The 14,254-nt window shown below is 47.9% G+C and overlaps 1 protein-coding gene across 1 annotated transcript in view; it reads left to right on the forward strand.

Annotated features, from left to right (window-relative positions):
* Positions 1–1,418: 1,418 nt before the first annotated feature.
* Positions 1,419–14,254, forward strand: part of mob2a (MOB kinase activator 2a) — a 50,481-nt gene continuing 37,645 nt past the window's right edge. The window contains exon 1 of the mRNA XM_079273038.1: positions 1,419–1,991. Within this exon, the coding sequence (XP_079129164.1) occupies positions 1,975–1,991 (17 nt within the window). The 5' untranslated portion in view covers positions 1,419–1,974. The remainder of the gene's footprint in view (positions 1,992–14,254) is intronic.

Raw genomic sequence — 14,254 nt, forward strand, 5'->3', positions numbered from 1 at the left:
CCCTCACTTTTCATAAGCTATAACCAGCTCTGTTTGGCTTTTTTGTTTGTTGGTAAATTACTTAAAAGATGAATCAATTATCAAAGTAGTTGGGAATTAAGTTTCTCTTGATCAATTAAGCAACCCTTTCAGCATAATAAAACGGCATATAAACCAAGGGGGAGGCAGTTGGCTCTTTGGAGTATTGCAATTTGAATCGACACTAACTGATGAAATGTCATCTTGCCTGACGAAATGAAGAGTTGACATAAGACTCAGTAAACATTAGCCTTTAATGTAGGACAGGACATGAATATAAGTCCCCTCTGCCTCTGGGAGTCGGTGTCTGAGAACAAGGAGAGCGGTATAGCCGGCAGTATATAACAATTTAGCCAGTGATACTTGTACCTGCTCTGCCTGCACAGGTTCACAGTGAGAGGTCAGTGCACATGAATGCAGCCTTGTTGAGATTTATGGCCCCCCAATGACATTTCTCTGGGTTTTGTTTGGAGAGTTCATCTATTCTATACGTTATTGTGATGAAAACTATAGGAGGCTCACTAAAAGGGCCGACTAACTGTGGCTATGGTGCAAAACTGAGCCTCAACCTACAGCACCTCCCTCTGTGCACTGTCATCTCAGATTCCCATCCAGTACAGTGGCACACGGCAGAATGTACATGGCAGCTTCATTATATGCCCATAGACTCTATGGGCATATAATGAAGCTGCCATGAAGAGCCTATAAGACCACCAGTATCCCCAAAGTGGAGTAGGCCACAAGCTTTCGGTGTGTGTCATTGAGTTTCTGGTAATGAGTGGACGGATTACAACTTTATTTAGAGGTGTGCATCATGTGAACATAATACAAACTATACTACTACAATATATGCTTGCATTCCCTGGTTGGTCAAGCCTTGGTCAATTAAAAGCTTAATTTCTACGACTATGAATAATTAGTTATACTGGAAGAGCTTCTCCTGTTATGTAATAAGCTTTGATCCCATGGTGCACCTCCACATATCAGCTATGACCAGATGGAAAAGGATAATAGTAGGTTTTCATTTTTAAAAAGGGGGTTCCCGACCCTCTGGAATGAAGCAATGTCTAATTGTGACCCCTCATCACAGGTTGGTTTTGTGAGCAGTGATTTGTCTCATTTTACTTTTTTGATTTTGTAAAATCATCTGGGGAACCTTTATATCTTGGGACCTTTTGCGGTTTCTGACCCAGAGGTTGGGCAACACTGCCCTAGAATAAGATGGCAACTAATGTGTTATAACAATTAAACTCAATGTCGACACCAGACGTGATGGCCATCCATTTAAAGTGATAAAGTCTCAATTCGTAGACCTAGATGTCTACAATTGCGCAGACAGTCAAAGCAAACATCCATGTTCTTCATACAGCACTGCGTGACACGCATTTTACGCACGGGAGAGACGGAGTGGGTCGGCTCTGTGTTTACTTCCGGACTCCGATTTAGACTCCGCTCAGAAAGCAGCAGCTCCAGTGGAGGTCCGGGCTGTCAGCCATAGCACGGTAGCCATACAAGGCTGCATGACAGAGGTTACCGATTTGACCAGCGGCATCCCCAACAGGCAAGCTCTCGGCGCCACTGCACACCGGACACCGCGACTCCAGGCAGACCCCGAACCGCTGTCCTGCTCTCCTCCGCTTCCTGCTCAAAGTCACTCAGTGCGGCGCTCCCGCTACCAGCTATAACCGACTGATCTGACTGTGTCACTGCCACTCCGTGATCCAAGCCAGCTGAGGATCTAAACAAGGACAATCGCTCAAAGTTGAAGCGGCGTTTGCGTTTGACCGACCAGGATCCAGCAGCCGGGAGAGAGACACGAGCCCCGGGGAGGGCGACGGGACTCGCGGGCCAGGGCAGCGAGGGTGGTGGCTGGATAAACTAGGGGGTCGCCTCCAGCTCCTGGTGGATTCATCCCCTGCTAGCTAACGTTAGCTAAGCTAGCCACAAAACAGCGCCATGGATTGGTTAATGGGGTGAGTACAGACCGCTAACGTGCCTAGCCAGCTTACTCTCTTCCGTCAGGTCAACTGTGCAGTCTTTCTACTGCCGACTGCAAACGTACTGCACGGTAGCAGTCACCACCGGAGTCCGCAGGAAACAGGTGCATTGTCGTACTGAATGCTGTTGAATTCCCACTCAAACGTATTCGCTCAGCCACAAGCGGGTAGCATGTTGCCTAGCTTAGTGTAGCTCTGCGATGCTAGCTCGATAGCAAAGCTGGTAACGGTCTCATCCTGCAGCGGTAAACCAGCCGGACTGTTACCCAGGGCCAGGCGGTATTTTGGTATCATCTCTGCGGCCTGCAGCCACCCAGCCAACGGCCGCGGCAGTGCCCAGATTAGGTTGTGAGAATATTTCTGTTCGGGGCCAGTTTGCTGCACAGGGAGTCTATTTATAGGAATGATTAACACAGCAAATGGGGCTAACGTTAGCAACCTGTCAGTCTTGCTAACGCGGCGGTTTTAGGTTTATTTCCTGTGCAAGGTGCGCTGGCCGCTTTCACGAGACCTGCCCGTCATCGGGCATGCTGACTTCACGGTACCTTTTGGGACCGAGCGCATTGATGGAGGATACAGGTTTTATACTTGTGAGATGGGAACCTTGGAGAGTGATGAATGAAACACAACATATAGTTGTCATTAAGGCGAGGTGCACATTACAGTAACTTAAGGTGGAGTGTGTTTTGTTTAACCTTGATGGTGCAGTTTGTCACTTACTATTTTGGCTTAATACAGCGGGGGTCATGGGTTTGGGTGAGAGCTGCGAGCTCTACTGAATGAGAGACACCTGCCTCAGTGTTACACCTGTTATACAGCTAAACACCAAGGCTGTGGTCACTGTATCCAACCTGTGGCATCGGTGTAAGTGACCAGTCTTGCATGCACTTATGTATTTGCTATGCAAACTGACAGTCGCCAGGTTGTCTGGACTTGCATAGTAAGGTGTGTCTCTGTGAGAGTTTCCTCTTTGCTGACTGGTTATCAGTGTGGTTGGCAGGCAGCAGCACTTCGCCAGTAGATTGGGGCTGAGGAAGGGTGGAAGTATGTTATCATGGGTGGTTTTTCCACATCATAACATTTTGGCTAAGAGATAACAATGCTGCCCCTCTATACCCCCAACCAGAGTACCGGTGTGTGCGGCATATGAGCTAAAATACTGCTCCTGGAACTGCTTGGTTTGCATGCATCGATCTTGTCTTTTCCACCATTTTTACCAAACAGTCTCTGTTTTGGGGGGGGGGGCACACATTTCATCTAATCTTGGTAGATTGTAAATTGGGATGACCCTGACAAAAATGATCATGTGTTTTTGGTATTTGTATGCGTGGGCTATTTCAAACAGACTGACACAATATAGCATTGTGCAGTTGAAACCAAACATAATTGGTTCTCTCTGGAAGCTGCTGACACTGGTTTTCCTGGTTTTGGTAGCCGGTTCTTGCATCGACTTGTTGCAACGGTTCTCTCCGTTGTATATGTGATTTATATGTCTTAACCCCCCCCCTGTCACTCCCATGAAATAATTATATTTTTTGCCCAAACACTTGCATGCGGTCGGATTGAACTGGTTTGCTGAGTGATCTTTCAGGAATTCAAAAGCAACACCCAGTTACGTCTTGGTGGCAGAAGAGGTGAGGGAAGCGAAGAAGAACCACATGAGTGTAAACAAGAAGGCAGACGTCTTCCTGTATTTGCACACAATCAGGATTATCGGGGATTTTCACTAAATGTAGTTGATATTAAATCACACTGACACTCAATCTTTGTGGAGTGACACCTTTTTAAATGAGTCATTGTGTCATCACTCAGAAAAACTATAATTTTTTTTTAGTCATGACAAATTAGGTATTTGTATCTACAATGTGGCGTCAGTGTCCGTTGTCTATTTCTGTATTACCTTTTCCCCCACTGACCAGGTCTAATTTGTGTTTACCTTCATTTGAAACCTGCACGTTGTCGACTCCATGCGTGCGAGGTGTGTATGTGAGCTGAATGCAACTGAAGCGAGCGGAGTGGAGTCCATGAATGAGTTAACCAAGCGTGTAATCATTCAGAATTTTAGACGCGGGGAGAAGGACGCCACAGCCAGTACCGATGGGGAGGGGAGGGAGAGCATGATGGAAGAAAGAGAGATGGCTGTGAAAGCAGCTGATTTGGGGAGAAATGTGGAGGAGAGAACAGAAGGGGAAAAAGCGTGATGAATGTAATGGCAGAGACTGATGAGGCAGGGCGATCTAAAGGGATGGAGGAATGGGAGACGGCAGGTTTGTGACCGATGGAGGAAGGAGATCTGAATGCTTTTGATGGAGTGGTTGATTAGGGAGGAAATTAGCAGGTGGGGGGAGTATTGATGGGAAGGATGAAGCTCCACAGGGAATCAAATGGAGGTCTATAGCAGATGACGGCCTACTAATGACATTTGTTCCCCTGTGGCCTCTGCGGGAGGCTTAACAACGTGTGTGTGTGTGTGTGTGTGTGTCATTCATGTGCTTGCATTAAAATGTAAGCAACAATGTGCCTACGAGCTAAATTCAGTGTATTTATTTTGGACCGGGCGCGTTATTTCAGAGCCGAATGACCTCATCCGTCCTGATTCAGAGTCGGGACAGGACGTTAAATCACTGGAGAGATGCGCGACGACTAAATGTTTTTCCTGCCGGGTGGAATGGACGGGCTTCGACAGATGTTTAATCCCCTCTTGAGTGATGGATTGGTAATGCTGAACGCAGAGCGAGAGAATGGAAACTACAGCAGCTAAGTGGAGCGCCACTTTAGGCCGCCTGACCGGAGCTCGAGCCGGGATTTAATGTAGGCTACGCTTACTGTAGCTCACTCTGCATCACCTGTGACTTAATGGTGCATGGGCATCATTATCCTGCACGATGGGAGTAATGCGAGTAATAGCGCGAAAGAGTCACCCGCTTGTTGTATCCTCTCATTTTAGGCATAACTGTCGTTGGGTTCTCGTATTTGAGAAGCCAACGCTTGTTTTGAACATGTTTTTCTGCAAGAACAAAAATAATATCAACTGTATATCAGATTAGTCGTTTTGTAAGTTAGGCTGAGGCAACACGAAACACTGATATGTTTGAGGAAGTGTTCATCCCCCCCGAAATAAAATAAGAAATCCAAACTCAGCACAACTTTGAGAACTATGAGGTCTGCTCTGGAAAATGTCCAGATGCCTTTGAACCAGGCACTGCTGCGGTTGATAAAGAGAGCAAATGAGACAAACGACATCAGTGATTGGTGTTGTGGCAGAAAGAGATGTGGAATTTACAAGAACCACTTCTAGACTGAACTTCTTCTTCAGCGGACGACGTCTGTCTCGTTCGCTGCGGCTCACACCTAATAAAGAACTGTGGTTTGGTGTCTCAGAGTAGCTGTTTACAGCAGAATAGTACAGGATGGTGTTCCTTATCGCATCGCAGCAGCAAAGTGTGTCGAATATGTAAACATAAAATGTATATATTGCAGTGGAGGAAAAACACTTTGCTACTCCATATCTGTCAGGATGTACAGTGGCTTTAACCTATGGACTCCGAGCAGCCATATTCCAATGAAATAGCCAACAGAAGTTATTCAAACTGATTCTTAAAAACCTTTTCTAAAGATGTACCTCTACACACGGTGCTCAACCCAAGCATGAGAAACTCTGTGCTAGCATTTTGTGCCGTGGTGGTTTTAGTTTCATTCTGAGGCTGCATGTTTTGAGAAATATTTCTTTCATGCTTCCGACTTGCTCTGCGTGTAGATGTTCCCCACTACCTTATTTCCATCTCCACCACACACGCACACACAGACGTCTGACTCTGCACACGCTGTTGCACACGGAGCCCAGGTGTCTGTTTCCGCTGCTAATAATGCGCTGTGGCAGATGAGCAGGCATCATCTCGAGGCAGTCACCTGCTCGAGAATAGCAACTAACCGACGCTGTCACCGCGTTGCGTGGTCTAGACGGGGGATGGAGTCTGACTTTGCTGTATTTATTTCTAGCTTCACAATCCGTCGTGTTTCTCTACTACACACTGTTCCGTTATCAGGGCTGACCTGAGGGCAGCGTAGTAGTCGGCTGAGCAGAAGGTCTCAGTGTGCCCCTGTTTGTTACTGTGAAGACATCTTCCATCCGTGTGTCGCATCCGGGTCAGGATCCCGTTCTGTTAAGAATCAATTTATTCCGTCTGGCACTAAAGTTGCTTTACGACTACACACACCAAAGGCGGCCTAGGCCAAACCTTTAGTGACATTGTTGTTTTACAAATTGGACTCGTGTTGTGGGTGGCAGGTAGCCCAGTTCCTCAACACACACTGGCTGCCCACAGCACCGAACCCTGAGAGAAATGACACCCAGTGTTTCACATCGGTTGTTTTGACTTCCTTTGACTGATGGCGTTAGGTGCATTAACTTATTCATAAGCAGTTTGAAGTTTCACGCGTCGATACCGGAGTTGAGCAGTTGTGCAGTTGATTAGGCCTGAGGGTTTCTGTTGAGTATCACTCAGTGGTCAGGAAGATATCAGCCCCTGTTAAATGCAATCCAATTTCTCAGTCCTGCAATAACTACTACTGTACGTCAGGCCGTCAGATATGTGTCGACTCAAATAATACTACGTCCACCTCCATTTGCTTACAAGGGGGAGAAAATATTAGAAACGCCACGAAATATTGCACCTCAAACATTGCCATACAAGTTGGTTCCACGGCAAAAATACAGATATTCTAATCGGTGTTTGATGTTTCTCTCCTCATTGGTTTGTGTGCCTTGGGCCCAGCCGCATGCTTCGGGCTGTCCTGCCGTGCTGAGGGATTGGCTGAATGACAAGAAGGGTAGTTGGTTTGTTTGCTCCCCAGAAAGGGCATCTTAGTCACTTTCAACCCTCCGAGTCACTCTGTCGTTCACTCCCCGGCTCTCTGTAGGAGGAGGATAGTCTATATGCAGAGTAATAGTTTGTAAAAGCTGTATTGTGCGGTTCTGGGAAGGAAGGAAAACGGTGGAAAGCAGTACAGAGCTGGAGGGGGCAGAGTCTGAACAAACAAGTCCTCAGCTCCCATCTCTGACATCGGCCTCCTTTCCTTTCCTGTAGACATTTGGAGGTGTTTGCTTCTCGTGAAGTCTGTGTCGTTATTTTGGGGCAACGGTACCAGATTCCTCCTCTTCCCCAGTAGCAAAACAAAGTGAGCTGCGGGGTCGTCGTCGCACCGTTAAAGCTCAGCTGTCGTGGTGCTGAGGTGTCGATGACTTCGGGTTTCACAGGAAGGTGACACCTCGAGCAAGTGGTTGCTCTAGTGACGGCCACAACTGGCGAGAAGTGCAGTCATTACAGAAAGAACTGCCGCTTGCTCCCCTTAACTGACGTAGGACTGATGTGAGTTGGTTGTGACGTATCAAATATTGCACCGTCATGTTGCAGTGCGCTTTTCAACGAGCTGGTGTCTGGAGAACAGGTCTGAATACATTTGAAGTGAGCCATCTCCAGGCCTGAAGACACAGTGCTGTATCATGGAGGGTTTTTAGGACATCGGCGTGCATCACTGAGGGAGAAATAAAGGCTCTATTGAATGCCTTTTTGAGGCGGCAAATAGCCTGGATACAAGAACACACACACGCATACTTACAAACACACCCTTGAGTAAATACGGCTGCACTGTCTCTGGTTTGACGCCGCTCAGCTTCCCTTCGCTTTCCCCCCCCCCCCCGAGGCAAAGACACGGGAGAGGCCCAGAAATGAATGCGATACCAGAATGACTCGGCAATGCCTTTCACTGAATATGCATAAGTGGATAATTGAAGAATCCTAATGCGAGCTCGGCTGCGTCGAGCACTTGGGGCGGAAACGCTGCGCTTGTTTTTGCCCCCCCCCCCCCCCCTTTTTTTCCCGCCAGTGCGTTTGAGCGAAGATGAGGTTTCAAAAGCCGGTGAGGACGGTACACGCTGTGTGAGTAGTGGTGCAAACCTCCATACTGTGATGGATGGAGAAGCTGCGAATGCAACCCAGCTCGATACCTGCCTGCTGGCTGTGCTTGTGAAGCTTCTCCGCCCACTCCAATAAGTCCTGACCTGTTCACAAGCTTGAACAAAGATCGTTGATCTGCAGATTTTGTCCGTGATTCTCTTTCACTTTGAAGATAGTTTGGCTCATTTAGGTCACACTGTTGTGTTGCTCTTTGCATGACCCGGGTCATCCGTCTGTGTGTTTCCTGTATTTCACTTGGCAGGAGAGTGACGCCATGCTGCGACTGTGTTTACTCTGTCATAACGCTCTGGGCAGCCCTGCCCAGCGCAAACAACTTGCACCGCCATCAACTGGACAGACGGACGGATGGGGGGGAAGACAGAGGGCAGGACCAGTCGTGACTAATCAGCTACTCTGTCCCGCTGTCACTCCACATCTAGCTGTTGTTGGTGAGAACGGGACTCCACGGTTTCCTCCAGCAGCAGGACTGGCTGCCACAGGCCTGGGAGCAGCTACTGTTCTGTCAGAGAGGATCTTAGTCATGGAGCGCTACCAGCTAGAGCTGTCTTAAGATCAGCTATAAAAAGTTGAACCCCCTGCAGCAGGAGGGTTGCTGTTGTTGCCATCCAAGCACAAGGGACACGCTGCAGCACAGCTGGTTGCATTCATTTCAGGACTGGTTGCAATCGTTCAGATTCAGTTCCGGCTATAAATTACATTTAACGCTGCTTTTCTTCTTTGGGTAGATAATCAATCAATTAACACTCACTTTTCCCAAGCAATCGGAAGAGTGTGAGATCTCTGTGTCATCATATTTCATCATAAGAGGGCAGCTTCTGAATGTTATGATGTAAATGGGGTGGTAGTATCAGCAGGTACACGTATGATCCTTGTCAGTAAACCAGCCTCATCCCACAGGAAAGCCAACAGAAGGAGAGACGTATACAAATGCACTGGAGTCCTTCTGTTCATTGGTTTGATTCCGGAAAACTTTAAAACCAAGATTTTGAGCGGTCGCCGTGTTTCCCTGTTCAACCAGTGAGATAAGAGACCTAATCAGTGAGATAAGAGACCTCATTTGTCTCTGAGGAGGAAGCATTTAATTCTATTTTATTTATTTTTCACTCGGATGTGGTCGGCACCCTTGGGCGACGCTCCGGCTGAGCAGTGAGCTGCTAAATCTGTGCAGAGCCGGTGGGCCGCCAGCGTCGGTGTAAGCTAGCTGGGTTTGTCCTTGGTGGCTGGACCGCTAGGCTGGTCTGACCTGTAATTGGATTAGAGATCTCTGCGTTGCATCAGGCAAGGCGAGCCGAGTACACACACACATACCTTAAGAGCACACGCGCCTCGGGGAGCCAAGTTCATCTCGGTACTCGGCGCTCTGCTGCTCCTCAACTTTCTTCTTTCCCCGCTATTTTCTTTATCCCCTTTCATCAACAACCCACCCATTGGTGTGCATGTGTATGGATCAGCCCTGTGCCGTGGATACCCTCTCTAAAGGGGATTACAGTAGTTGCAACGGAGCCCCCGCTGAGAGCACCCGGGAGGGGTGCAGCAGTTCCAAAGAATAATCTCGTGCCAGGAAACAAACTAAAACAAAAGCCAAATAGAAAAACTTGACTTTATCCGTATGTTTTACCTGCCAAGGAGGAAACGGAGACCTAAAAGGTACCAGCTGTTACTCATCGCTGTAACACATGAGCAGGGCGGGGTGAGGTGTGTAGGGCAGGTTCAAACAAGAGATTGCTGAAGAGAAGGCATGAAAGTAAGGGACCGAAGTGTAGCAACCCATACAACACAAAAAGGGTTTCCTGTGTGTGTATATCTGTTCATGCATATGTTTGTTAACGCTCACGTAGCACATGTAGATGCAGGTGAGGTGAGAGAAATTAAACCGCGGCAATGCAGCCGGTAAGATTAGAGGGAGACGGCGATGGAGGAGGCTTAATAGCCGACAGGCCGTGAGACCAGCAGCCATATGTTTCATATGTGTCGGCCGCATGGCTCTGATCTGCCCATGTGGCCGGTACGTCTCCTCAACTTCCTGCCACCGTGACAGACAGCATGTGAACAGAGATACAGGCAGGGGGGAGCAGGGTGTAGCTCTGATGTGGGAGGATCGTAAAGGAAGAACACACATGCACTGCGATTGAGGCAAGTCACCCAAATCCACACCCAGCCGATGTCACTCTGTACCGGGGTTTCAAACCTGCGCCACCTATCGGCAGGGAAAACACCAACAGCAGCAGTTTAGACGGACAGATTTAGGAGACGGGATGAATTTGTTTGCACAATTTTTCCTTTTAAGTTTTTTAATGCTGCACATAGTTGTAACATCTCTTACCCATTATGTGTTTCTAGAGCCCACGGAGACGGCTTAAAATGTCTCGTTTTGTCTGCTCAACAGTCCAAATGTTGAAACCGTGTCTTTCTCTGCTTTTAAGATGCAACATCAGCAGATCTACATCTGCAGATCTAAACACGGGCTACCTTGCTGACAGCTCGCTGAAGCCTGCTAAAGATGAACGTGCGAGCTTGTGAGCGCGTCACACGCCTGCTGCTGCATGAGGTGCTTCACATCTAAAAATAAAAAAAGGAGGGAGGAGCGAGATGTTTTTGCGGGAAGAGCTTGCGCTGTCCGTGTACCGTCATCTTCACACACACACACACACACACACACCGTACTTCATTAAAACACAGTGAAGGCCTTGCATACACAGCTGTGTGGCCTGGTGTCACAACACTGGCCTTTTCTTCTCTGGTGTGTGCGTCCAGCCATAGAAACCTGCTCAATGTGACCTTTTCTAAAAAAGGCCTTTTTTAATCACCGGTGCCCTCTGGACTGGGTGGTTTGTGACAAACGCTACCTGAGCCAACAGCCTGGTAGCGTTAGGAGCTGCGTTTAAAAGCTAGCAGCTCTTTAAGAGTAGCTGTAACCGCGGGGTGTTTATGAGGAGCGAAGGCGTGGGAGCAAAGCCAGCAGTTTAATCCAGGAAGCCAGGGGAAGGGAGGAAGGACTGTGTCTGTAGCATTAAGGATATAAAGCTGTCAAATTGTAAAACACTGAATGTTTTGTCAGATCTATAGGCTTGAATACTTTTTATTTAGATCTAAATGGGAAACTTTAACTTTTTTAACATTGGTATTGAAACTCTAAATGCATCGGTATTAAAACTCTTCAAATGATACTCGGCCCCTAATTTTTGGTTGTCAAAGACAAAGTCTGAGTCGAAGTCTGCTCTGCCTTCCCTTCCCTTCCAGTTTCATCGTTATATCCAACATTTAATCTTCCCCTTCCTCTCTTCTGCCTGCTGTCTGACCCGTACTCCCAACTGGGGTGCTCTACCTACAGTAGCTGCCTCGCACTGGAAGCTCGAGTGGACTGAGTCATACATCAGGGGGGAAGCGTGCGGGGCAGAGCAAGCTACGAGAGGAGTGTGCTGCTGATTTATTACCAGCCGTTAGCTGGTTAAATGAGGCTAAGTGAGCGGGCCAGCTCGGGAGGTGAGATGGAAGAGATTAGCCTACATGAAGAGCGATGGAGGGAGAAGATCTGTGCAGCAAACGGTGACTCCTGACCTCCTGTCTGTCGCATGTCGTTTCTCTTCATCTTCTCCCTGGCCCCTCCTCTGCTCTGCTACTCTGCCCTTCTCTACTTCCTGGGGTCCATCTCATGTTGCCTCTGCAGAGCTGTGCTGCTTATGTCCGGCTTTTTGAGAAGCGGCCAGCTACGTCGCAGGGCACTAAATGCTGGGAGGGAATATTGGTTCAGATGCATATTTGAGCGTCCACAAGGAAATCACAAGAGACCTGCAACAGTTAGTCTGTTAATTAGCAAATGTTGAGTTATCCTGATGTCCATTCCCCAGTAAGCATCAAGGTCAGAAAATGCTGGATCCTACATTTCCTATAATGCAATTCATTTGCATCTTTCATTGGACTTCCTCTGCCCGTCTTTCAAAAACCACACCCCAGGTAGGTAGGAAGGCTGTCTCAAAGCCCCTTTAATCATCATGTCTCTTCTAACACACTCAACACACAGTTATTATGACTTTCGTGACGCCACTTCAAAAGCCTGTGGGTGTGCGTGTGTGTGCGCGTGTGTGTGTGTGTGTGTGGCTCTGGATGAGGCTATATGTGCACAAACTGGTGTGTGCTGGATATCCGCTCTGTAAGCTATTCTGTCCTCAACCTTTTGGATGACGCGTCGGTTTGCACGTTTTGTTTCGTGCCCGAGCGAGAGACAATGAGAACAACCGAGACGCATCCCCCACATCCGTTTCCTCTCACAGAGGAACAGGAGGTCAGGGGTTTTTTGTGTTTTTTTTTGGTCCGCTCTGTTGACTTCGTGTTTCTCTCAGGGCCGGAGGGGAGGGGCCAGAAATACAGTGCACACAGATGGTACATTTTCTCATAATCCCCGGGGATTGCGTCGTAACCTCTGCGTGAGGTAGTGGGGACTCTTTCATGTGAAGACATGTTCAGCCTCGGTGTGTGTGTGAGTGTGTGTGTGTGTGTGTGTGTGTGTGTGTGAGTGAGGTTTGGTGCAAGGAAGCTGACACTGTGGAGGTCACAAGGACTCTTCATTTGGTTTCTGTGCTTCCCCGTTTTGCATGTTGTACTTGCTGTTATTGCAGTTTTCTGTGCTCGACTCGCTGCATGTTTGCTTGTTTGTCCCGGGTGTGTGTGTGTCCTCGTGTCCACCTCCGTGCCTCTGTTTGCATATGGCCTCATGTTTGTGTGCGTCTCCCTCTCGGCACTCACCCCTGTGCTGTAACGCCCTCTCCTTTCCTCCTCATTGTTCTGCCTCTCCGACAGGCCAGGGGAGTCGGGATCATGAGCTCGTAGGAAGTCTTCGTCACTCGTTGCTCTGAAAAGCAAACGGCGAGATGCACAAACACAGGAAGCGCTGGCTTCCTCATGCGGGCTCCAGCTGGGCGTCTGTCACTCTGCTCTGCGTTTCAGAAAGAGGCAACGTGAGCTCCGTCTCTAACCGCACGTGTCTTTACTTTCACTTTCTGTCTCGCTATTGACGTGTCCCGTCCTCCGCCCGCGATAACCGCTCTGTGTGCAGCTGCACCGCCTGCCTGAATTCTGGTAATTAGCCTTTGTGCCGTGTTTTATATTCGTTAATTCGACCGTTTTAGTGAAGAGGCCTCTGGGACATTGATGTGATGTCATGCCATGTGCTGCTGTGGTTTGCAGTTATCGACAAGAATGATACAAACTCGGGAATGCACAAAACATATCTGTAGATTTCCAGTTTCCTTTCCAGAAACTTAAAAAAAACGCATAAATTCTTCATTGTTGTTCTTCTCTGTTTCGCTCCTAGCAGCTGATCATGCTGTGTTACTTCCTGTTGCCCAGTTTGACCTTAAGTGAAGCTGGTTATGTATCTGAAGTGCATTAACAGCTGAAAGGTGAGCAGCTGTGGTCAAAGGGGATTACAGGTCACTGGTCTCTTCAGAGAGACTGTGCAGAGGATGGATAACACACACACACACACACACCACTGCTCGTACCAGCTGGAGTAACCGCTGGCGGCTGTGGGGTGCACACTCATGTGCGTATGCATGGAATGAAGGAACCTTTTCCAGTGTGGGCATAAGCTACCTGGCAAGACCTTCTCTAGCATCAGAGCTGTGCGGAGATGCTCCGCGTGCTCAAAGCACGCTTTCTGTGACAAGTCTGGAGATTTGAATCCATTTGAAGGGATGTCGGTTCACATATCTATCTTTTGCATGTGGATATAACTGATTCACAGCCTCCTGCTGATGCGGATCAGGATGGGTCACATTACCACTGCTTAAGTAGTTTAGAAAATGATCTAAAAGGTGTGTGTTTTACCTGCATCATTCATTTGGGGAAAAGACTGCCGAGTGCAGAACCCACCTTTTTAGGATGACGCAGTCACAGTAAAGCTTTTTTTGAAAATATAAATCGGCACATTGTTGTAGTTCTGAGATTCCAAGGTTCTGTGTCTTCGTTTTGTTTCTTCAGCTGAGCTGCGTTAAAGGGGTTAAATGAGACCACCTGGGGAAATGATGTTGAGTTCTGTTAAGATAAGTAATAAAAGATCTCTACTAAATCGATTGCTGACTCGTGCAGTCTGTCTGCGTACATTCCAGCGTGATTCGCTGATTGTCACTATTCTGATATCCGTGTTCCCACCGGCCTCAAAAATCCACGAAACAAAATAAACATCGAAGAGTTCTGAAAAAGAATAAAGATCCACAAAACTACTTCTTCAGGAAAATGATTTAAAAAAACTACTGCACCAAA

The sequence above is a fragment of the Melanostigma gelatinosum genome (genome assembly GCF_949748355.1).
Source record: "Melanostigma gelatinosum genome assembly, chromosome: 1".
Lineage (NCBI taxonomy): Eukaryota > Metazoa > Chordata > Actinopteri > Perciformes > Zoarcidae > Melanostigma > Melanostigma gelatinosum.